This window comes from Myxocyprinus asiaticus, chromosome 13 (genome assembly GCF_019703515.2).
Source record: "Myxocyprinus asiaticus isolate MX2 ecotype Aquarium Trade chromosome 13, UBuf_Myxa_2, whole genome shotgun sequence".
Taxonomy (NCBI): domain Eukaryota; kingdom Metazoa; phylum Chordata; class Actinopteri; order Cypriniformes; family Catostomidae; genus Myxocyprinus; species Myxocyprinus asiaticus.
The window spans coordinates 38,755,677-38,779,256 of NC_059356.1; the positions used below are offsets into that span (position 1 = coordinate 38,755,677).

The 23,580-nt window shown below is 40.4% G+C and overlaps 1 protein-coding gene across 1 annotated transcript in view; it reads left to right on the forward strand.

The window, feature by feature from the left end:
* LOC127450521 (corticotropin-releasing factor receptor 1-like) overlaps window positions 1-23,580 on the forward strand; it is a 265,090-nt gene that overhangs the window by 172,798 nt on the left and 68,712 nt on the right. The window contains exon 6 of the mRNA XM_051714734.1: window positions 5,611-5,717. Within this exon, the coding sequence (XP_051570694.1) occupies window positions 5,611-5,717 (107 nt within the window). The remainder of the gene's footprint in view (window positions 1-5,610; window positions 5,718-23,580) is intronic.

The following is a 23,580-nucleotide window of genomic DNA, read 5'->3' on the forward strand; positions in this document are numbered from 1 at the left end:
AATGATGCTTGCTGGTGAGAGATTGGATGACTTCGGCCAACAGCGAGGACTCCATACCGGCGTGTACTTCCTCCAAAAATCCCAGGTTTCGGCACCACTGTAATAATAAAAAGATTAAACCTATAATCTTATATCTCACACTGGACTGTTATAAATATATTCTCTCCTAAATACACTGTCAACTGACTATCAACCGACAGCCTGAATGTCAATACAGCACAATACAACATACTCTGTATTCTATATTGTGTGTATTGTATACTGTACATTTTATATTATTATTTGTATATTGTGTTGTGTGTAATTATTTGTATATTAGATATCTAAATTGTGTTGTGTAAATCTGATGTTTCTTGTAAATTGGTATATGTTTCATCACTGTCATGACTGCTATGTTGCTCGGAACTGCACCCAAGACTTTCACCCACTGTTGCACTTGTGTATATGGTTGAGTGACAATAAAGTGATTTGATTTGAACTCTAAAGCAACATGAACATGCGATCTTGCCATTTCTGAGTGATTTGCCATCAGAGTGGTTTCTTCTGGGTTAAATTGTGCTAGCTGGCTTGTTCACTCAGGCCCAGTGAGCTTTGCAGGCACTGGATTCCAGAACTGCTTTCCCTCCCCCTGCTTGGCCAGTCTTGTCCTCTGGTCTCATGGTCCACTGGGTCTGCAGTGACCAGTGGGTATTTGCTATACAGGCCTGTCTTGTGAGAACCACAAGACATCAGTGACAGATTTTTACACCAGTAGGACACAGTTAGGGACAAGAGTGTCCTACTGGTGTAGAGTGATGGACTGCTGGACTCATGATAAAAAAGCACATGATGCCTTAAGTATATGCTCACACACATACACAAATTTACATAAGTGTTATATGATAAACATATGCTTCCTGGAATGTGAACGTGTCATTTGGCCTGTTACCCAAGTGACATTAACAATAAATTCATATTAGGTATATAAATATGTGTAACACTGTGAGAGTTGTCAACTTCATATTAACTAAAAATATTTAATGTAAACTACCCATATACAGACCTCAGCCTTAAATTACCTGTTGTGCTACTGTATAAGCAAAATCATTTGATAGGGCCAAATCTAATCATTCAATTTAAGAAATGATGTCATGTTGGCAATCATCTTAATAGTGGAAACTCTGAACATCTGCCCCACTCATCACAGAGTGAAATTTTCTTAAAAGTTGGAAGCAGTTGTTGGTTGGATATTAGTGTTTGACTGCTATTAGCATTAGTGTAAGGCAGAACATTGTAAAGTGATTCTCACGTGAAAGGCTCATGATTACGGATTAGCCATAGTTTAATGTATTTTTTTTATTTTTTATATGTGATTGGGTTCATGGTCAGACTTTGTGTTGGCTAGTGTGGGATTTTAATGTATTTATTTATTGCTTATTTTATCACTAATGCCCACTGAGGCATACATATCTAATTCCTCCCCCCTCAGAGAAATAATCCAGAAAATTTACAGATTATTTGGTGGATTTTAAAGTAGTCAATCCAATCAGTAGTGTGAGAAGGGACACGTGTGAGTATCTTAATATGACAATTTAGATGCAATAATTTTTTATGCAGAATCTTCTTCTTCCAACAATGTTCCCACCATTGTGCAGGGTCCATTATTTTGCAAGCAGCTCACCACTTTTTCTGATCCAGTGCTTCTTCCAAGTTTATTTTGACGGCATGCATATCTTCTCTGATGGTATCCATCCACTGTTTCTTTGGTCGACCTCTTGGTCGCTGGCCAGTCTCATCGCTGTCTTCACCACAGAGGCCTCATGACATCTGACTACATGTTCATACCACTGCAGTTGGGCCTCTCGCATCTATGGAGTGTCTTCCATACATTGGTGTTGGTGACTCGGTCCAACCTTGTTAGTCCTAGGGTCCACCTGAGCATCATTTCCATGGTGTTGAGCGCTGCTTCGTGCCTCTTTGTGGCTGCCCAGCATTCAGCTCCATACAGTGCAACTGGTCTGATGACTGATTTGTAAATCTTTGATTTCAGGTGCAGTGGGATCTTGCGGTCGCACTGGGCTCCAGTGACCTGGTGCCACTTCATCCAGGCCGCATTGATGCGATGGTGGGCGTCATGGAGTGATTCGCCATCTGCTGAGACACGCAAACCGAGATATTTGAAGGTGGTGACGTTACTGAGGTTTTGACCACGAACTGTGATCAATCCATCCTCTTGGTCTCTGCACTCAAGGTATTCTGTCTTTGCGTTGTTTAGGTGGATTCCAAAACTGGACAGGCATTCGTCCCAGATCTGCGCCTTCTGTTTGAGTTCCAGCCGAGTTTCATCTGCCAGCGCATCATCATCATTGTAGAGTCCACGGATGCAGAGTTTGGATGTTGCTCGTCACTGTATCCATGCATAGGATGAAAAGTAGTGGTGATAGGGCCAATCTCTGATGGACGCCACCTTGATGTCAGATGGCGGCGATGTCCCAGCCGCAGCTCGAACCACACTTGTTGCTCCTTGATAGAGTAGCTGGACCCATTGGACGTAGGTTTCAGATACGCTGTGCGAGCAGAGGGAGTGCCAGAGCAGGTCATGTGGGATGAGGTGCACAGTTCTTTTCTTCTCGCAGTGTTTCTCTATCAGCAAGCATGCAGCGTGGATAGCGTCTGTTCTGCCACATCCCCTCACGAAGCCTCATTGATTTGTCAATATTGTGATGATTGCGTAGAGCCTGCTGTCCAGTACATGCTCAAAGATCTTCATGGTATGGAATAGCAGCCAGATCGGTCGATAATTGAAGCAGTCAGTGACATCGCCTTTGTTCTTCCAAATTGGTGTGGTGACGCTGGTTAATTAAGCTGGCAGGACTTCGCCGGCATCCACGATCTTATTAAACAATATTGCAAGGATCTCCGCTCCTCACATTCCCATGAGATTAAACACTTCCGCTGGGAGGTCATCTAGCCCGGTTGCCTTGCCCGCCTTCATCTTGCTGATGGAGACCATGACTTCGGCAGCTGATATTGGCTGCACAGGGCCAGTGATAGCTGTTGCATTATGTATTGGCGGATGTGGGCACTCCTCATAGCACATATGGGCAAAGTAGTCTTTCCATCGTCGGAGGATGTCAGGCGGGTTCTTCAGGAGACGACCATTCTCGTCCTTGACATGCTTGACATGTCCAGTGTCCTGCCTGTAAATCTCATTAGCCCCCTCAGGAGTGTCCAATTGGTCGTATAAGTCTTGGAGATTCGCGGCTCTAGCCTGAGCCATCGTGCGCTTCGCCGCTGATTTGAAGACGCGATACCGCTGAAGGTCCTCTCTTCTCGATTTTGTTCCATGTCTTGAAGGCGGCCTTCTTCTCTTTGACGGTGCACTGGACATCTTCATTCCACCACCAGACTTGCTTGTTGATGAAGCAGACATTAGACTTTGTTGTTCCGAGTATGTCCCTGGCGCAGGCAGTGACTTGTGCGCCGATTAATTCCCTCACAGGCACTGGTAACGCAGCACTTTCTTCCAACTGGCTGAGTGCTTCCACCATTCTGGCTTGATGTTTGGCCAGTTTCCACCACTTAATCCATTCTTGCCTTAGTGTTGGCTGCTGCTTCTTCTGCTGAATTTGGAGGCACATGTCGAGAACAAGTATCAGGTGTTGTGGAGCTATATTGTCCGATGGAATGACTTTGACATTGGTGGCCAGCTTCAAGTTTTGCTGCTGAAGGAGCCAGAAGTCAATCTGTGTCGCATGGCCACCGCTGCTGTACATGACCAGATGCAGCAGCTTCTTCTTGAATAAGGCCTTAGTGATTGCCAGGTCGTGTGCTTCGGCAAACTCAAGAACTCACTCACCTTCCTCATTTCGAGTTCCGTAACCATGCCTGCCGTGTATCCGTTCGAACCCATTCCGGGTGCTCCCGACTTGTCCGTTTAGGTTGCCGCCGAACAGGAACAACTTTTCGTCACCAGTGGCCTGAAGATAGCCATCAAGGCAGTTCCAGAAGTCATCTTTCTCTTGATCGGTGCAGCCAGACTGGAGTGCGTAGCATGACAGGACATGCAGGACATTGCTCTCTGTTTAGCTCGAAATGTGACTATCTAATATCCGCTCCATGTCCTTGATGCAGTCTTGGTAATTTTGGCTAAAAGCCATGGTGACACCATTCCTCTTTGTCGATTTACCATAATAGACCAACTTCAAGCCTTCTCCGATGTCCCTTGACTTGGCCCCTTTCCATTTCATCTCTTGCACACAGGCAATGTCAACTCGGCGGTGTTTCAATGCGTTGGCTGATTCTCTGCTCTGGCCAGTCATCGTTCCAATGTTGATGGAGCCCAATCGTAATCAGTGGACTCACTTCTTTAGCCTGCCTCGTCCATGAGCATGTAGGCCTTGTCGACTTTTCACATTGCTCGGGCGAGGGCTATGCACGTCACCTCTGGGGGACGCCCTAGCTGATCGTTCCATGTTGTGAGCTGCTTGCGTTGAGATGCGACGTAGATTACCACAGACTGGCTCGTTGCTCCGTCTGACGTCGAGGATCCTTCACCAATCAGGGATCCAAACCCTGTCCAGCCGGCACCACGTAGAGGTTGGTGATAGGTTTTTGCCAGCCATAGGACTTTATTTGCAGAATATGATCCAACATATCAGTACAGCTTTGTGTTATTAATTTAAACAGGTAAATTGATCCTGCATGGAAGTGTGTCTATGCTAAATTTTAATTTGATTCCTGCAAAATTTAATCGCAGAATATATTTTTCAGTGGTCTTGACCCTGCCAGAAATTTCTCCCAAAACAATATTATATTTTCATCTTCAATACAGTGCAATTCTTATGGGAATAAGTGAGGAGAATGTATTTCTATTGTATGGAAATACTGTATGGAATGACTTAACTATAATAATATCATGTATTTATCTTAACATTTGAAATTTATTTATTGATTTTTTTTAAGATTAAAATACTCTTGTCCCAGCATAATATAAGCTACAGAGACAAGTATAAATAAAGACAATTGTATACTTATTTTTTACTTGTGCTTGTAAGTCTCTCGCATATTTGGAAGCTGTAGCCTTTCAAAGTATACTCTTTTGACCATGAGCGCTAACGTATGTTCTTTGTGATACTTTGAAACAGTCAACTCAAGACATACATACATGCATTGTGGGGATTGGGGGGTATAAACCTTGTTGCTCACCGGTGCTATCAAAACATTGCTCTGTTTGTTTGAGCATCTAAACCAACCTGACACAGCAACATTGGATTAACCAAACATGTAAGTTTAGGGTGGGGCTATTTGTTTGGCTAACCGATAACAGACAGTGGGAGTGTTCAGGAAACATATTTGTAAAAAAAAAAAAAAAAAAAACTTTATTTTTTCCAGTTGTGTTTGGTGGTGCACATATGACAGGCAGTCAGGTGTGACTTTGTGAGTTTTGACAAAACTTTAGAGTTCAAAAAGCAGAGTTCTAAAAAAAACACTAATTCCCAGAATGTTTCTTTAATGACCCAAAAGGTTTTTAGGATTCATTTCATGTTGGGATTTATTTTTCTGATATCTACTGGTCTTCAGTCTCTCATCTTCTTAATGTGTTTCTGTGTGTCTCTTGTGATCTTTCAGAAAAAGAGCAAGCTGCATTACCACATCGCAGTCATCATAAACTACTTGGGACACTGTATTTCTTTGGGAGCCCTGCTGGTTGCCTTTATCCTCTTTATGAGACTCAGGTGGGTGAGTGCCTCTGCTGTGAAGAGTTCTGAAGAACTGAGTGAGTGGGATTGAACGACATATGCATTAGTCACACCATTGGACACGTATGAGAGAGAATCATGTTTAGGCTGCAGTAAGTGGATGAATAAATAACTGAGGGTCCTCAAGATTGTTAAGGTTTTATAATAGATTGCTTCTATTATCATACCTCAAAAGAAAGTTAGGTTGCTTCTTAATGTTTCGTTATGTTGCATTTAATGTTTTTTTTTGTTTTTTTTTTGGTCTGGATCTATTAAGTTATTCAAAAATAATTAATAAAAACACATAAAAAATGCAATTCACACAAAACAATTACTTGAACACACCTCTTTTATGATGAACATGTTTTCCATTACTGAATTCAAAGTCATTTTTCATATATACGTAAAAAATATCATGGGGTGTAACTGTCCTGGGACAGTAAAATAGTCCCATTTTAAGCTGAAATTCTTGAAAAAAGAAATGTTGCCATGAGTAATGCAGAATGATTATTATTTCTTAAAAATAAGCAGTGAATTAAAAATTTTATATATATTATTAATATTTGAAAAAACATTTGTCCACCAAATCAAAGTCATGTGGTGTAACCAACATATACACTGATCAGCCACAACATTAAAACCACCTGCCTAATATTGTGTAGTTCCCCCTCATGCCGCCAAACAGCACCAACCCACATCTCAGAATAGCATTCTGAGATGCTATTCTTCTCACCACAATTGCACAGAGTGGTTATCTGTGTTACCATAGACTTTGTCAGATTGAACCAGTTTGGCCATTCTCTGTTGACCTCTCTCATCAACAAGGCATTTTCGTCCACAGAACTGCCACGCACTGGATGTTTTTTTTGTTTTTGGCACCTTTGCCAAATGAGTAAATTCTAGAGACTGTTTGTGTGAAATTCCCAGGAGATCAGCAGTTACAGAAATACTCAAAGCAGCCCATCTGGCACCAACAATCATGCTATGGTTCAAATCATTGAGATCACATTTTTCTCCATTCTGTGGTTGATGTGAACATTAACTGAAGCTCCTGACCCATATATGCATGATTTTATGCACTGCACTGCAGCCACACGATTGGCTGATTAGATAATCGCATGGATGATTGTCGGTGCCAGATGGGCTGGTTTTTTTACATTATTTCTGTTTCTTTCTTTTTAAAGAATGGTCGGAAATCATGTGTTTAATCATGATTATTTTATTCTATGAAAGATTTGATAAAAAAAAAAATATATATATATATATATATATATATATATATATATTATTATTATTATTATTTTTTTTTTTTTTTTTACATATATATATATATATATATATATATATATATATATATATATTTTTTTTTTTTTTTTTTTTTGTTGCCCTAAACAATACATTTGAAAATTTGCACATTTTGGTTTCTTGGCAAATCTGAGCACAGTTTGAGACATTGTTGAGATCGCTGTCTAAATTTCTGAAAGTGACACATGTAAGAATACTGGAGTTTCAGGAGAGAAATCTGAGACGCAGATGCCAGCAAAAATCTCCTTTTGTTTTCCATGTAAAGGGAAAGTTCACCAAAAAAATAAATACATAATAATAAAACATTTACCCACTCTTATATTGTTTCAAACCCATATTAAATTTTTTCTTACATGGAGCACAACAGTAGATGTTAGACCGAATGTTAGTCTCAGTCAAATTTCACTGCAGCCTTATTATTATTATTATTATTATTTTCATACAGTGGAAGTAAATGTTGACTATGGCATTTTGCCAAACCACCTCCTTTTGAGTTCCACGGTATAAAAAAAGTAATATGGGTTTAGAACATTTGAGGGTTATTATGGGACAGAAAAGACACAACATGTACCTAGAATGGCAATATGAATTTAAATCTCTATCACTTCAATTCACTGTGCAAAAATTAACCCAAATATCCAGATTCCCCACAAATGGTCCCTTTTCTGGACAGCTCTACCCACATGTCCAATATCCTTTGCGTCAATCAACATTAAATCAGTTTAACTGTGTGCGACATGTGCCCAGCCCCTAACACAAATATGGGCTGTCTTCCTGTCACATCTCATCAGTACATCAATTGATTTTCCAGCTGCTGACAGGAACTATACATCAGGTGGCCCAGCTGAATGGGAGGGAACAAAGAATTATATATGTTTAGTTATCACAGGCAACGCCTTGGTGACGAGTCCTCCTTGAGCTCAGGATTCTGGGGTCCAAGGACAACCTTTCCAGGTTATTTCTCACTTAACACTGCACCTAAGAAATCGATACGGCATGGGTCAGCGGACTGCTCCATGGCAATGAGATTTTAGAGTAATGGTGTAGTAATGAAGACACATCACTGCCACACCAAGGATATGCATAGTCCCCTTCTAGTTTGATTATTCCTGTCCAGAAATATCACAGTTTAGAGAGAATGTCACTCAAAACCTGTATGGCTTTCTCTGTTCCATGGAATAGAAGAGGGAAATCTTCTGGCTTTTAGCCATATAATGAAACTGAATAGTGACTCCTGGCTGTCATGCTTAAAAAAAGGATTAAAAAACACCAGTGTAGAACTGTGGATAGGACTTGTACTCAGAATGGCTTGAATGGCACCCTGGGCAAAAACCGCATCAGCATGCACCCAAAGTGGCTGCCCATGTCATCCTTGCCTAAATCCGCCACTGCTTGTGCTCTAAATTCCAAGTCTTCTGAAGCCATACGGTCACTTTGTGTAAAAAACAGTAAAAATAATAGATTATCTACACATCCTTTCGCCATATAATGAAATCAAATAGACTCTGGGCTGTTGAGCTCCAAAAAGGACAAAAAAACACTGTAAAACCTCAACTGAAACAGTTGATGTGACCCGTGCACTGTATTCCAAGTCTTTTAGAGCCATGCAGTAACTTTGGTAAGAACAAGAAAAATATGAACGATTATTCACATATGTTTTCACCATTTAATAAAAGTCAATAGTGACTCTTGAAGGGAGTCACGTGGCACCATGCGAGGTTCGGGCGTGTGAGCGGCGAGCTCTGCGCACTTCGCTAGTTTTAATACTTTTTTGTGTCATAAACCAGTGAGATTCGATACATCCTGTTCCATGTCAAAGAATTCAAAATCCTCAGGCTCTGGAGACATTAAAAGACACTTATGTGCTCAAGCTGAAGCCCCAGAGCAGCAGGCCGCAAGCCCAGGACTCAATTTGACCAGTGAGGTGAAGAAGATTCAGCGTCAACTGTCGAACATGTCGGCAATGCTGACGAAGGTCGTTGCTGACTTGGAGGATCTTGCTGTAATACGTTGATCGATCACTGCCATGGAGACAAAATTAAATGAGTTGGTTACAAGAGTGGCGAATGTTGAGAAACGGATTGATTATCTGAAGTCATCGGAGAGGGAATTAGCTGCTAATCCGCTAGCGTCCAAGGCGGACTTGGAACGCGTTTGGGAAAAGTTGGAAGACCTTGAGAATCGTAACCGGTGAAACAACGTCAGAATTGTTGGAATTCCTGAGCGAGCAGAGGGTCAGAATATGGTGGAATTTCTGGATTGGCTCTTTCTGAGTCTGCTCGACATAACCCATAAGCTGGAAATCAAGTGAGCTCACAGGGTTCTGCTCAGCAATCCACTGAGGGAGACAGTCCCCGATCAATTCAAATTAAATTTCTGAGATCATCTGATAAAGATCTTGTGTTACGTGAAGCGAGGAGTAAAGGAAGGCTTTCTTGGAAAAACCACAACATTTTCTTGTTCCCAGACTTTGCGAATTCGACAAGAGAGAAACGTGATCGAATAAAGGAATGCAAGAAACTCTTACATCAATGGAAGGTTGCTTTTGCAGTGATGTTCCCAGCCAAATTGAGAATAGATGCTAAGGATGGCCACAAAGTATTTACTTGTCCCCAAAAAGCATTGTCCTTCATAAAGTCAATGGAATGAGTAAGTCATTGTGTGATTCTCACATTACAGCCGAGTGGGCCTGACTCACTGAACATTCACTTGACCGTCCGAGGAAGCTGGGCACCTTTTTTGTTTCTTTTTCTGCTGATTCTTCCTAGCAGCTGGAGTTTGTTTTGTGTAGTAACACTCCTTCAAGAAACTCTTGCATCGATGGAGGGCCGCTTTTGCACTGATGTTCCCGGCCAGGTTGAGAATAGATGCTAAGGATGGCCGCAAAGTATTAACATGTTCCCAACAAGCATTGTCCTTCATAAAGTCTATGGAATTAGTAAGTCTTTGTGTTGTGCCCGTGTTGCAGCCGAGTGGGCCTGACTCACTGAACATTCACTTGACCGTCCGAGGAAGCTGGGTGACTTTTTTTGTTTCTTTTTGTGCTGGTTCTGCCTAGCGAGTGGAGTTTGTTTTGTGTAGTAACACTCCTTCGGGACAGTGTTGTGGATGAATCTGCATGTTCTTTGTGCTTATGCCTCCTCTTGGCTGGAGTTTGTTTTGTGGAGTATTTTTTGCAGGACATTGGAGTGATTAGGTCATCTGCTGCACTCATGTAACAGTTGGCTCACTGAACATTCGTTTGACTGCCTGAGGAAACTGAACGGCTTTTTGTGTGTGTGTGTGTGTGTGTGTGTGTGTGTGTGTGTGTGTGTGTGTGTGTGTTGGTTCCGCTAGCGGCTGAAGCTTATTTTATGGAGGAACACACCTTCGTGGATGAATCTACACGTTCTTTTAGATTATTCTGCCTATTGGTTGGAGTTTGTTTTATAGATTTTCTTCTGTTATGTAATTCTGTCTCACAAAATTTGTATAGAAACACCGGACTTGAGCAATCCGACGGCTAAGTTGTCGCGGGGGCTCTCGTAGGCATACATGGACTGTTTGAGTTTAGAGGGATGGACGCCGGTTGGCGCTGTCGTGTGCAGGGTTAATGCACACGTTTTTCTTTATTCTGTTTGTATGGTTCTGGGGGAAGTTCGGGGTTTGATTGTTGCACTAATGTTGGAATGTGGTCTTTATAATTTTGTTTTTGACACACAATCTATTTTTTCTAATATGTCAAAATGTCAAATGTTAAAATGAGTGGATTGTCTCTCACCATGAGGAATGTGAATGGGTTGGGGTGCCCCATAAAAAGAAGGAAGGTTATTTCTTTTCATAAATGAAAGAAATATGAAATAGTGTTTCTTCAAGAAACGCATCTTTCCCCACAGGAAGCTGAAAAATTTGGGAAGATATGGGGTGGACATGTTTTCTTTAGTGCTGGCTCAATTAAGAGCAGGGGAGTCATTACACTGTTAAGTAAACATCTACAATTCAAATGTCTCAAACAGTAAAGATAAATTAAGAAGAGTCATTATAGTTTTAGCAGAAATTCAGGGGCAAAAGTTGATTTGAGCTAATATTTACGCACCTAACGCTGATGATCAGGGCTTTTTTTTATAGATCTTGAAGGGATGTTGCAAGCCGCTGGCACCCCTCATGATATAATATTGTGAGGAGACTTTAATCTGTTAATGGACTCAGTCCTTGATCATAGTGAAGCAAAAGTGTGCAAGCCCCCTAAAGCAACATTGACGCTTCACGGGATGTCTAAACATCTTGGTCTTACAGATATTTGGAGACTTTTGAACCCATCTGCTAGGGACTATACATTCTTTTCATCAGTCCATAAGATTTATTCTAGAATAGATTATTATTATTTTATTTTTTTTTATATCCAAGTCCCTCATTTCATCTGTTGTTGACTGCTCAATTAGAAACATCTTAGTCTCAGATCATGCCCTGGTAAGTTTAGAGGTGTTGTCACATATGGAGAAAAAGATACCATATAATTGGTGCTTTAATGTATCCATTTTGCAAACTCCTTTTTCCCAACAAATGTTAAAGACTGAAATCAATGTTTCTATGGAGACCAACTGGTCCTCATCCCCTGTTGGCCTGGCTTGGGAGGCACTTAAGGTGGTTTTTAGGAGTCGGGTCATACAGTATGCCTCATTCATCAAATAATCCAAAGCACGAGAACTCGTGGAGTTGGAAGGGAATATTAAAAGTGCTGAGGCAGAGCTGAAATGCCGAATGTCGTCTGATGGCCTCAGAGAATTGACCCAATTGAAATACAGATATAATGCTATTTTGTCTTGGAAGGTGAAGTTTTGGCTATTCAGGGCAGGACAGTCATACTTTGAGTCAGAGGAAAAAGCAGGGAAGCTTTTGGCTAGATATATAAAGCAGAGAGTGTCTTTTTCTACCATTCCCTCAGTGAAATCTGCTGGTAGTGAAATTTTTACCTCGGCCATTGATATTAATAATGCTTTTAAAGAATTATATCTTGGTCTTTATAGTTTCACATCTTCATCAATTGATGAAGATATTAGAAACTTTGTGGAACCATTAGAACTCCCTAAACTTGATTCTAAGGGTAACCTTCGAGGAGCTAGGCGAGGTAATTAAGGCCTTGCCTACAGGCAAGTCTCTGGGGCCAGATGGCTTTGCCGCTGAGTTTTTTATATCTTATGCTACAGAATTGGCTCCACTTTTGCTATAAATTAATACGGAATCATTAAATAATGGAAATCTTCCACCAGCCATGACGCAAACCCGGATCAGTCTGATTCTTAAAAAGGACAAAGATTCCAGCGAGTGTAAGAGTTACCGTCCAATTTACCTGATCCAGCTAGACGTTAAAATATTGTCAAAAATTTTGGCTAATTGATTAAAGGAGACCTATTATGCCCCTTTTTACAAGATGTAATATAAGTCTCAGGTGTCCCAAGAATGTGTCTGTGAAGTTTCAGTTCAAAATACCCCACGGATCATTTATTATACCATGTTGTAAATGCCTCTTTTTGGGTGGAATCAAAAACACGCTGTTTTTGTGTGTGTCTCTTTAAATGCAAATGAGATGCTGCTTCCCGCCCCCTTTCCGAAAGAGGGCTGTGCCTTTACAGCTCGTGCTTCGGATACCATTCTTCATGTACTCAGACTACGGTACCTGCTATCTCACTTGACGCCAAAAAGGCGTTTGATATGGTAGAATGGGATTATCTTTTTAAGATTTTGGAAATGTACGGGTTTGGGAGTATGTTTATTGGATGGATTAAGTTACTTTATAGACACCCGGTAGCGGCGATACAAACAACAACAAATCAGAACCAATATGACTGACACCGTAAATAGGCATTTTGAGTTTGTGATAGTGCTTCTTATGTAGAAAATCACTTTCCTGCCCTCCATCTGCATTTCACACCACAGCAACGCAGTGACGTCATGTGCAAACAAGCTATAACGACATAGCTCTGGTCTCTGTGAATACAGTCAGAGACAATGGTAACTTTAGCTGCATTAGCCGTGGAATCAGCTAACAAGCACATTTGGAAAGGCGATTTGCAAACATTCACAAAATATAAAGTGCGATACTTACATCTTTAGGATATTAAGCTGGAACACGAACAGTTGGTGCTGATCCATGCTTGAGTCAAATTTTTTGAAAATCCTGCTTTATGTTGACCCTCATTCACAAAGCAGTCCGGTGTAAAATTATTTGCACAAACATACACAAATTTTGGTATGTTTTGGGGCACATTTTCTTCAAAAACAAAACTTGTCCACTGCTTCTTCAGTGGCTCTGATGCCGGGAGTACATGAAGACTCTTATGTTCACTTTTACAGCCAACAACAGAACACTTATGACGCTTACGAAGCTGAGACATTATTCTTCTCACTGTAGCTGCTCCAGAGCGGAAAAAAATGGCGGACTGTGTGTTGATCACTCAGGGGAGGATCTATGATAATAGTGTGGAGTCCGCCAGCAGTCGTGGGCATGGCCTGCTCTAAAGTGACGTTACTTTAGAGCGGATATGAAAACCAGTCATTTTGAGACACTGTTTTTGATTAATAGAAATATAAGAAAGAGGAATGGGTGGACTTTTAACATTGTAGGGTGGTTGTGTACACACACTGCTGACTCACATTTATGTTCAAACACCATGTAAAAGTGAATTTTTCCCCTTTAAGTTATGACATCTCTTATACATATAGATCAGGTGGGGTTTATTCAGGGCCACAGCTCTTCTGATAACAATAGGCATTTCATCAATATCATGTGGTCAGTGGCGAATGATCAGACTACGGTACCTGCTATCTCACTTGACGCCAAAAAGGCGTTTGATATGGTAGAATGGGATTATCTTTTTAAGATTTTGGAAATGTACGGGTTTGGGAGTATGTTTATTGGATGGATTAAGTTACTTTATAGACACCCGGTAGCGGCGATACAAACAAATTGATTAATTTCAGATTATTTTTCTCTGGATAGGGGCACCCGGCAAGGTTGCCCTCTTTCGCCATTATTGTTCTGTCTTGCCCTGGAACCATTAGCATCTGCAATAAGAAAGGAGGATGATGGTGGGAGGTGTATCGCATAAGCTTCTGCTTTATGCAGATTATATTTTATTGTATACGGGGGCAGTGGTGGCTCAGCGGTTAAGGCTCTGGGTTACTGACAAGAAGATCAGGGGTTCAAGCCCCAACACCGCCAAGATGCCACTGTTGGGCCCTTGAGCAAGGCCCTTGACCCTATCTGCTCCAGGGGCACCGTATCATGGCTGACCCTGTGCTCTGACCCCAGCTTAGTTGCTTAGTTTGCAAAAAAAAAGAATTTCACTGTATATATACAAAAATGTATAATGTGTGACAAAATAAAGGCTTCTTCTATTCGTCTCCAAACCTTCTAGATCTATGCCTTGCCTCCACAGAATTATTAATTCCTTTTCTAAGTTCTCAGGATACAGAGTTAATTGGTCTAAATCTGAAGTTTTAGCTCTGACAGCGTACTGCCCGATAACAGCTTTTCAGCCAGGTGCCTTTCAGTGGCCCAGACAGGGCATTAAGTATTTGGGTATTTTATTCCCAGCAAATTTGTGTGATTTAGTTAAGAATTAATTTTGACCCTTTAATAAAACATCTTTTGAGCAATGTGGGCAGGTGGGCTTCATTACATTTATTGATGATTGGAAAGGTTAATGTTATTAAAATGAATTGTATTCCAAAATTCAAATACCTGCTACAGTCTCTCCCTATAGATGTCCCCCTCTCTTATTTCAAGCAATTTGATAGCATAGCGAAGTCCTTCATTTGGAATGGGAAACATCTCAGATTACATTTCAGTAAGCTGCATAGGCTGACTGACAAAGGTGGACTAGGCCTACCCAAGATTTTGTTTTATTATTATGCGTTCGGTCTCAGACATTTTGCTCATTGGTCGCTTCCACCTGAGAGAGCCCCTCCCTGGTTTTGTATTGAGCAGGAAGTTCTTGCCCCTATTTCGCCATTGCAAAGACTTTCTATCAAACTAACCGGAGAAGTTAAATTACACCGTTATCTCACATTTGCACTCGGTATGGACAAAAGTGTCCAGAGTGTTTAATTTGGACATTTATTTAAATGTTGCCTCGAGTTTATGGCTGAACCCCAAATTATGTATTAATAAGTCCCCTTTCTGCTGGTCAGAGTAGATTATGAGGGGGGTTACTACACTCTGTGACCTATATGAGAGTGGAGTGTTGAGATCCTTTGAAAATTTGGTTCAACATTTTGGGATTCCCAGATCTCAATTCTTTAGATATTTACAGCTGCGCCACCTGCTCTGTACTATTTTTGGGAGTAGCATACACCCCCCTAAAGCGGCAGATACTCTGGGAGTGGTGATTACTGCTTTTGGAAAAGGTCATGAGGCATCAGTGTATTACTCCCTGCTAATTCAGAGTCTGGGGGACGGAGCTTCAGCTTCTCTCAAGAGATTATGGGAGAAAGATTTAAACTTGGTATTGGAGGAGGGAGTGTGTGCTAGGATTCTAAAAAACATGAAGTCTGCATCTAGAGACGCAAGGGTGCGCCTTATGCAACTCAAGATTTTACATAGATTCTATTGGACCCCCTCTAGATTGTATAGTTGTATAGGCTTGGTCTTAAAGACACACCCACCTGCTGGCGATGCCAGTCAGAGGATGGAGACATAACCCATGTCTTTTGGGGGGGTGTTAAGGTCCAGGAGTTTTGGTTGGAGGTTCAGAGTTTTGTGTGTGATGTATTGGGCACTTGGGTTTCATTTTGCCCCAGACTCTGTATTTTGGGCGATGGGCCGGTCATCGATGTTGAGAATAGACACATAAAGAGTTGGGTCCTAACCAGTGTCATGATCACCAGACAGATAATTTTAAGGGGATGGAGGTCGGCTGGAGTGCCCTCATTTCAGGAGTGGTTTTCAGAGATGGGGGGGAGGGTGGTGGCCTTTGAAGAAGGGTCATTTAGAACACTGGGGAAATTGAACTTGTTTGTGGAGAAATGGGGTGGGTATCTGATGTTGCTGGATGTGTGATTATTATTATTTTATATTTTTATTATTTTTGTGTGTCTATAATCATGTATGACCACTGGGATGTTGTTGGGGGCCAGGGTGGGGTAGGGGCTTGGGAGGTGTGATAGTGGGGGTTACTTGTTGATTCTGTGTATATATGTTTTGTTTTTCTGTGTTCAATATGTAAATCAATAAAAAATTGTTAATCAGAAAAAAAATTGTGACTCTTGAGTGTCGAGCTTCAAAAAGGACACAAAAAATAAATAAAAATAAAACAATAAAACCACATTAAAAGTGTTGACATATGCCCATGCTCCCAGCAACATTTACCACTTTGACCACTGGGGAAGTGTTTCGAATTTCGGTAAGCACAGACCGATTTTAGATAAAGAAAAGTAAACTTGTTTCCGATTTCACTTTGAGATCAGTCTAGTAAGTAAATACTGACTCAGGGCTATCAAGCTTGAAAAAAAAAAAAGTCTGCAAACCACAGTAAATAGTTGATGTGACTCATGCACTATATTCCAAGTCTTCTGAAGCTGTACGGTCACTTTGTGTAATGAACAGACCAAAATTTCCATTGTTTTTTCTAAAATAAAATAATTGATCAACAATATACAGCGTGGTGCACATAGCAAATATGGCTACTACATCAATAGCATCAAAATGTATTGTTCTTACATCATGATATTTGGTCAGAGAATGTGTGAGTTTCCTTTTGTATTCTACAAAGACAGAAATTCATATGGTTTTGGAGTGACATTAGGATGAGGAAATAATGATAGAATTTTCATTTTTGAGTCATCTATTCCTTTTATTAGCCTGGATCAATGCTCGAAACTGGATTTCAAGAAAAAGGTTGTCACATATTCCAGGATTCCCATATACTCTTTTGTGTTTGGGCTGCAGATTGAGGGAACTAAGAAGATTAAACATCCATGCTGTTTAGAATCTTTTATACTAGATTATCCCAAACTTAATCTGTCTTGATTAATCCGGAGAAGATATTCTGGCATCTAACACTGGATTTCCAATCACACCAGGAGTCAGTTGACATTTTTTGTTGGACACAGCCTTTCACAATGGTGTGCCCTGCTGATCAACATCTGTCTGTCTAGCTAATCTTCCAAAGTCAGTGTGTCATGGACAGATTGAGGCTAGGTAAAATAAACCAAAATATTTTAGGGAAAACAGTGCTTGTAAAGTTGCAGTTAGGCTGGAGCTGTTCCTCTTGCAGGGAAACAGTGTAATGAAATAAATGGTGAACAGATGTTCGGGGCACACAGCGAGAGCTCTTGCACTCAGGTCCTCATTTGTGCCATATCTGTGTTTGCCCACAGGGGCAGAAGGACAGAAGTATTAAATTGGCTTTTTAATGTTTCAGGGGGCTTTATTTCCTGGGTAAGCGTTCCAGGATTTGGAAGTGCTGCTGGGATGCCCTCAATGGGCATCAGTGCTCTCACATATGGCATATGTTAGATATGAATGAGACTTCTTTTCAGTATTTAGATAACATTGTCCATCAACTGAACAGAAAAATGTTCCGTGAAAATATACTGCTACTATAAATTAAGAACTCAGAACTAGGGTTAAGCGATGTATCGAATATTCACTATATTTGCAATGGGTTCCTGTAGCTCCACTGGTAGAGCATGGTGCTAGCAACGTCATAGGTTCGATTCCCAGGGAACACACAAACTGAAAAATAAATGTAAAATGCATAAATATGATTTTGGTGGTGATATAAAATTATCGGTTCGATACAAGATAAGCACAGTTGACAGCATTTGGAGCTTATTTTTGGACTTTGGACTTCCCTCCTTACAACAAAAGTGAATGGGGCCAATCTGTAACTGTAAAAATACTCACTGTTTCAAAATTATAGCCACAAGACTTAAACAATATGCATGTTTACATGATTTTAGTGTTATAAAATCTCTTCTTTAATAAAAGTGCTTTAATAAAATTATAAGCTTCACATGTCTGCCTTTAACCCCTCCAAAAATTGGCCCCATTCAATTGCACAGTTAAGTGCCTCATTGTTCCTCGATTTTTTTTTTTTTTTTTTAAAAGGAGTGACGAGTTGTGGTAATCGACATTATGCCACATATGCTGTCGATTAGCTTAACTTGTATTGAACTTGAAACACTCTCTTTAGTAATTTCAGATAATATCATCAAAAGGCTGAAAAATACACTCACTGAGCACTTTAGAAGGAATAGTCCTAATAAAGTGCCCAACGTTGTCATCTGAGATGCTCATCTGCTCACTACAATTGTACAGAGAGGTTATCTGAGTTACCATAGTCAGCTTGAACCAGTCTGGCCAATCTCTGTTGACCTCTCTCATCAACAAGGCGTTACCGTCCGCAAAATTGCCTTTTAATGGATGTTTTTGGTGTTTGGCACCATTCTGAGTAAACTCTAGAGACTGTTGTGCATGAAAATCCCAGCAGATCAGCAGTTACAGAAATACACTAACCAGCCCGTCTGGCACCAACAATCATGCCACGGTCAAAAATAATGAGATCACATTTTTTTCCCCATTCTGATTGTTGATGTGATAATTAACTGAAGCTCTTGACCCATATCTACATTTTATGCATTGCCTTGCTGCCTCACAATTTGGCTGATTTGATAATAGCATGAATAAGTAGGTGTACAGGTGTTCATAAAAAAGTGATGTGTATCTATATAATATATTTTAGCTGAATGACCCAGTGCATTGTACTAGAGCATAAGATATTGTAAGACTTGCATTGTTGTTCACCAGATTATATAAAATCATCCCATCTAAATGTTCAGAGGCAAATACGTACAGTAGCAAGTCAGAGTGAATTAACTGTTCATTCTCATTGAAATTAAAGAACGGAATAACCTCTAGTGTGATTTTAGCCTTGGTTGGTTTTGTCCATACCAGTGCACACTTCTTCAGTCATTCACAGAATGAGTGGGGTTGGGTAAAAAGCAGGTGCTCATTAGCTTGTGCAGGCATCAAAGTGTGAAAGAATACTAAAACAGTGGTGGGAGGCACCATTGAAGGGCTCACTCGCAAAAGCTCAAGTCAAAATAACAGTGGTGTTTATCTTTATGCAGCTCCTTTCATCCTGTTTGAATGTTCTTGACAAATGGCTGGGACTGCCTGTCCTGTGCAACACAAGCCTTTTTGAAGACAGCATGGCAGTACACACCATGCCATTTCTCTGCCTGTTGAATAACAATGAATGCCTTAAAATAAACAAAGTTGTCAAAATATGTGCTTTATCCTACAAGACTAGCATTTATCTATAAAAAAAAAAAAAGCACTTCTCTAAGTTGCAGTTATAGAGAGTCCTGGGAAAGCAGTGCATATATTTTTCTTTAAAATGTCCATAGTAATGTGGCTTTGATTAAGTGTGTTTATCTAAAGTGAGTCATGCTTCATGCTTTCAAACAATCAGAGCATTTGAAAACAAAACAAATCCAAAGTGCAAATTGTGCTTTTTGAATTAGGCTATCTAGAATAGCATGCATCCCTCTAAATTACTAAATTCTCCATTAGATCACCCTAGACAAAAACAAACATATTAATAAAAAATAAAAAATCCCACATTATTTATACTGCTCCATTAGGGATTTACCATTCTAACAGTTTTTTGGTGTTGATTTTCTTTTTTTTTTTTTTTAACTACTCCAAATGTTGGAAAGTGGCGGGGGGTCCCCTCGATCATTTGCGATCGTTTTCGCCTCCCGCGGTCAGTTTTATCTTTAACTTTTCATCGCCCATTGCAGGCCCCCCTCACCTCAGGCCCTAGGGTGTCTGCCCACCCTGATCTCCCTGTAGTTACCCTACTGTTAGGAAGAATGTTAGCCTCAGTCACCATTCACATTTGTAACTTTTACAATGAAAGAACTCCATACAATGAAAGTGAATGGTGACTGAGGCTGTCATTCCCTAACATTCTGCCTAACATCTCCTTTTGTGTTCCACAGAAAAAAGAAAATAATAAAAAAGTTGGTTTGTAAAGTAAATGAGGATGCGATTTTCATTTTTGGGTGAACTATTCCTCTAAGTTTATTCTGCGACTTTATGCAGTATTAGATGAGGAGGACCTCTGCTCTTCTATTTCCGTCCTTGTTTACGCAATGAGGGTCAGCAGGGTGATCGACTCCGCAGACCTCGGAGCACATGGTCACTGTATGAGGCAGTGGCTTTCCGCCAGAACCCCCACTATACCGCATGAGTGGACAGACAGGTTGCTCATACTGGGCCCCAGCACGGGATGTTACCAGTACATCTGCACATCATTTGGGCTCAAGGACACTCTAGGAGGCTCATTCCTCTGGTGCCACAGGCACTGTACAAAGCAGCCATGGCTTGTTAACACCAGTCTCCCGCAGAGAGAGAGAGCGAACTGCCTTCAGCATACTGCTTTTGCTCCCTGCAGTTTATGATTTTTGTTTCCATGTTTATGGCTTAAAATTGCAACTCTCTGTGCTTTTGCCAGTGACCCCTTGCAACATTAGCCATCGAGGATCAGATTGTGGAGCCCAAATCTGCGCGAACAGTCAGAGCGAGCGATTATTTATGAAAGGACACCTCTTAAGCGGAAAGAGCCTTTGGCTGTGGATCAATAGTCAGTGAGTGATGAGGGGGAGGACTTGAATAGACAGCTGTGATAACGCACTCCTATTAGCGTAGGCAATGGGACTGCTAATAGCCAAAACACATGCAGTGTAGAGCAGGCACCGGAAAACTGCGGGACCCATTCAATGATTGAGAAATAAGAGGTGTGAGAAAGGAAGAGCCTATAAGAAAACAAAAGCATTTGACGAGTGGGGAGGATTAATTTTTGCATAACATATAATCTCCTGTCAATTTAAAATGTTAATTTAGCACAATTGTAAAAAAGAGTATGCAATAAAAAATATAATCATTATTAAATCATGCCAACTGACCCATATGTAAATTTGTACATATACTGCCATCGGAGCAATTTAAGATTGAAATATCACCAAATTGTGCCTCGCCAAACTACCTGAGAGCAGCATCATCTAATGACTTGGGGGCTGTTCACACGTTCTTGCATTCAAAAACAGCGCAGAGTGCAACGGAATGGAACAGAACACAAATCCCGAGAAGTGTTTTTCAAAGTTGAATTACTTGTACTTAGCACATCTTTAAAATTCAGTGCTCATGGTGCAAGACAACAACAAAACAACTAAATGTGATGTGGATGTTCATCTGACAGGTACAGTATGTAGATAGACCAACAATAGAAAATAGCACAGATGGAATGCAAGGATACATTTATTGTGATATGTAATGTTTAGACCTTCTTTTGCCAACCTGGATCTGTCTGTTCTGACATCAGAAACACAGGGCTCTGGGAATGATTTATTTCTGTCCCGCCAACAGCATCAACACTACAGACTGTTGCCTAGCACCTTAGATGTCCAGCAAAGCCTAAAGTTTTTTATCCTTTAAAGCATTTTTGTTGTCAGATGACCAATGGGGCAAAACAGGCTATGAATATAGCAAATGATCCTTAATCTGGTCTATTAAATGTAAGGATTAAGGCTGGGCGGTATTATGGAATATAACGTGCAAAGTTAAAAATAAGTTAACCAGAGAGATTTTACAATACTTTTTTTTTACTGCCATAGTTATATTTACCCAGCTATTAATGGACATGACTATGTTATTAACACATGAAAGTGAAAATGAAACATGGAAAAAATGTGAAAATACTGAGTGGGATGTGTCCCAAACAAGTCAAGACAAGGAAGAGCATGTTAATCAAGGAATATTCCGGGTTCAGTACAGGTTAAGCTCAATCAACAGCATTTGTTGCATAATGTTGACTATCACAAAAAATAATTTCGACTTGAAAGTAAACATTTTGGTTACAGTGAGGCACTTACAATGGAAGTGAATGGGGCCAATCGATAAATTAAATCCATAAATAGCCATTACCACATGGTTATTAAATTGGAAAACATTCTTTCTATGAACTTGAAAAGTAACAATACCGTTGCCGTAACATAAAAGGTCTCATCTAATACCGTGATACAAGATTTCATGGTACACCCTGTATGAATTTACATTATCTTTATTAAGATGCAGGTTAGGTCAGATTGCAGTTCATGATTAGCTGTTGTAGACATACAGTAGAAATGAAATTGCATTCATTATCATGCAGCATGAATAGTGTTCTCGCTGTATTAATAGTTTGTTTCATGAGAGCTGCAGTAGGCACACTACCAGGTTTCCAATGGGGAGAACGTATGGCCACTTGTCACCAGCACTGCCAGCCTGTCACCACCGAGAGTGGCCCCCTGGCCCCCACCCTCAGCTGCCATGGTGATAGTTGGCAAAGCGAGCACTTTTACCCGATGTGTGATATGAGTGTGGATTGAACAGTTAATGATAAGCGATTTGCCGACCTCCCACTTGCTGGAATGGCAGGTAATTATAATGGACATAAATTATTTTCCTTATGGTTCTGCTGTTCTTAAAACACCTTATTAATATAATTATTATTATTATTCCCTCAAATCTGATACAAATTGAATGAAAAATGTCTTGTTCATACAAAGTATGAACATTCCTTTAGCATACTAAAATTTAAATGTCTTGTGTGTGTGTGTGTGTGTGTGTGTGTGTGTGTGTGTGTGTGTGTCTGATATAATGACCTTGACAGCTCAAGATGTGGATTTTTGTTCTAGTATGTAAAAAACCAGCAAATATTTGCATTTTGTCAAGGTCAAATCCCCGACTCCGTCATGTCAAAAATAGTGCTCTGAATAACTGCCTGGGTAGTAATTGGAGAAGGCTTGTGCTCCTGGCCACTGATCCAAGTCCTAACATACGTAGCCCTATGAGTTAAATTGAGGAAAATTGTGCAGTGGCCAACTTTTAAAAAAACAAAAACCATATCACACATAGAGTAAAAGTGCTCGCTTTGCCAACCATCACCATGGCAGCTGAGGGTGGTTGCAAGGGGGCCACTCTTGGTGGTGACAGGCTGGCAGTGCTGGTGACAAGTGGCCATACGTTCTCCCCATTGGCTGTTTTTTACACCAATAAGAAATAAAAATGAAAGGGATAGTTCACCTAAAAATAAACATTATGGGCTCTATTTTCATGACCGTGCTATGCGCAGTACTAAGCTACTGCTAAGAGCGATTTTCGTGCCAGCACAAATGGCTGTGGGTGGAAGTGTTTGCGCTATCAAACCAATATATGGTGTATGCGTGCAAACTGTGGGTGTATTGTATGTTATTGAAGTGGCGCAAAGCACAATTTGCTACTCTCCTGAGAATTAGGTCATTGTACTAAGATGTTTGAAAACCACATCTAATCTGAGCACAAAGTCTAAAGTAATTTCTTGTATTTGCAGTTTAGGGATTCCACCAGCAGATGATATCAAAGAGCTATCTATCACTTTTAATACTTGCCATGATTTGTGCTTCATTAGATTAATATGATTAATAATTAAAAATTACGTTTTTATTATTAAAATAAAATAATATTTTAATGCTTTCATCGCTGACA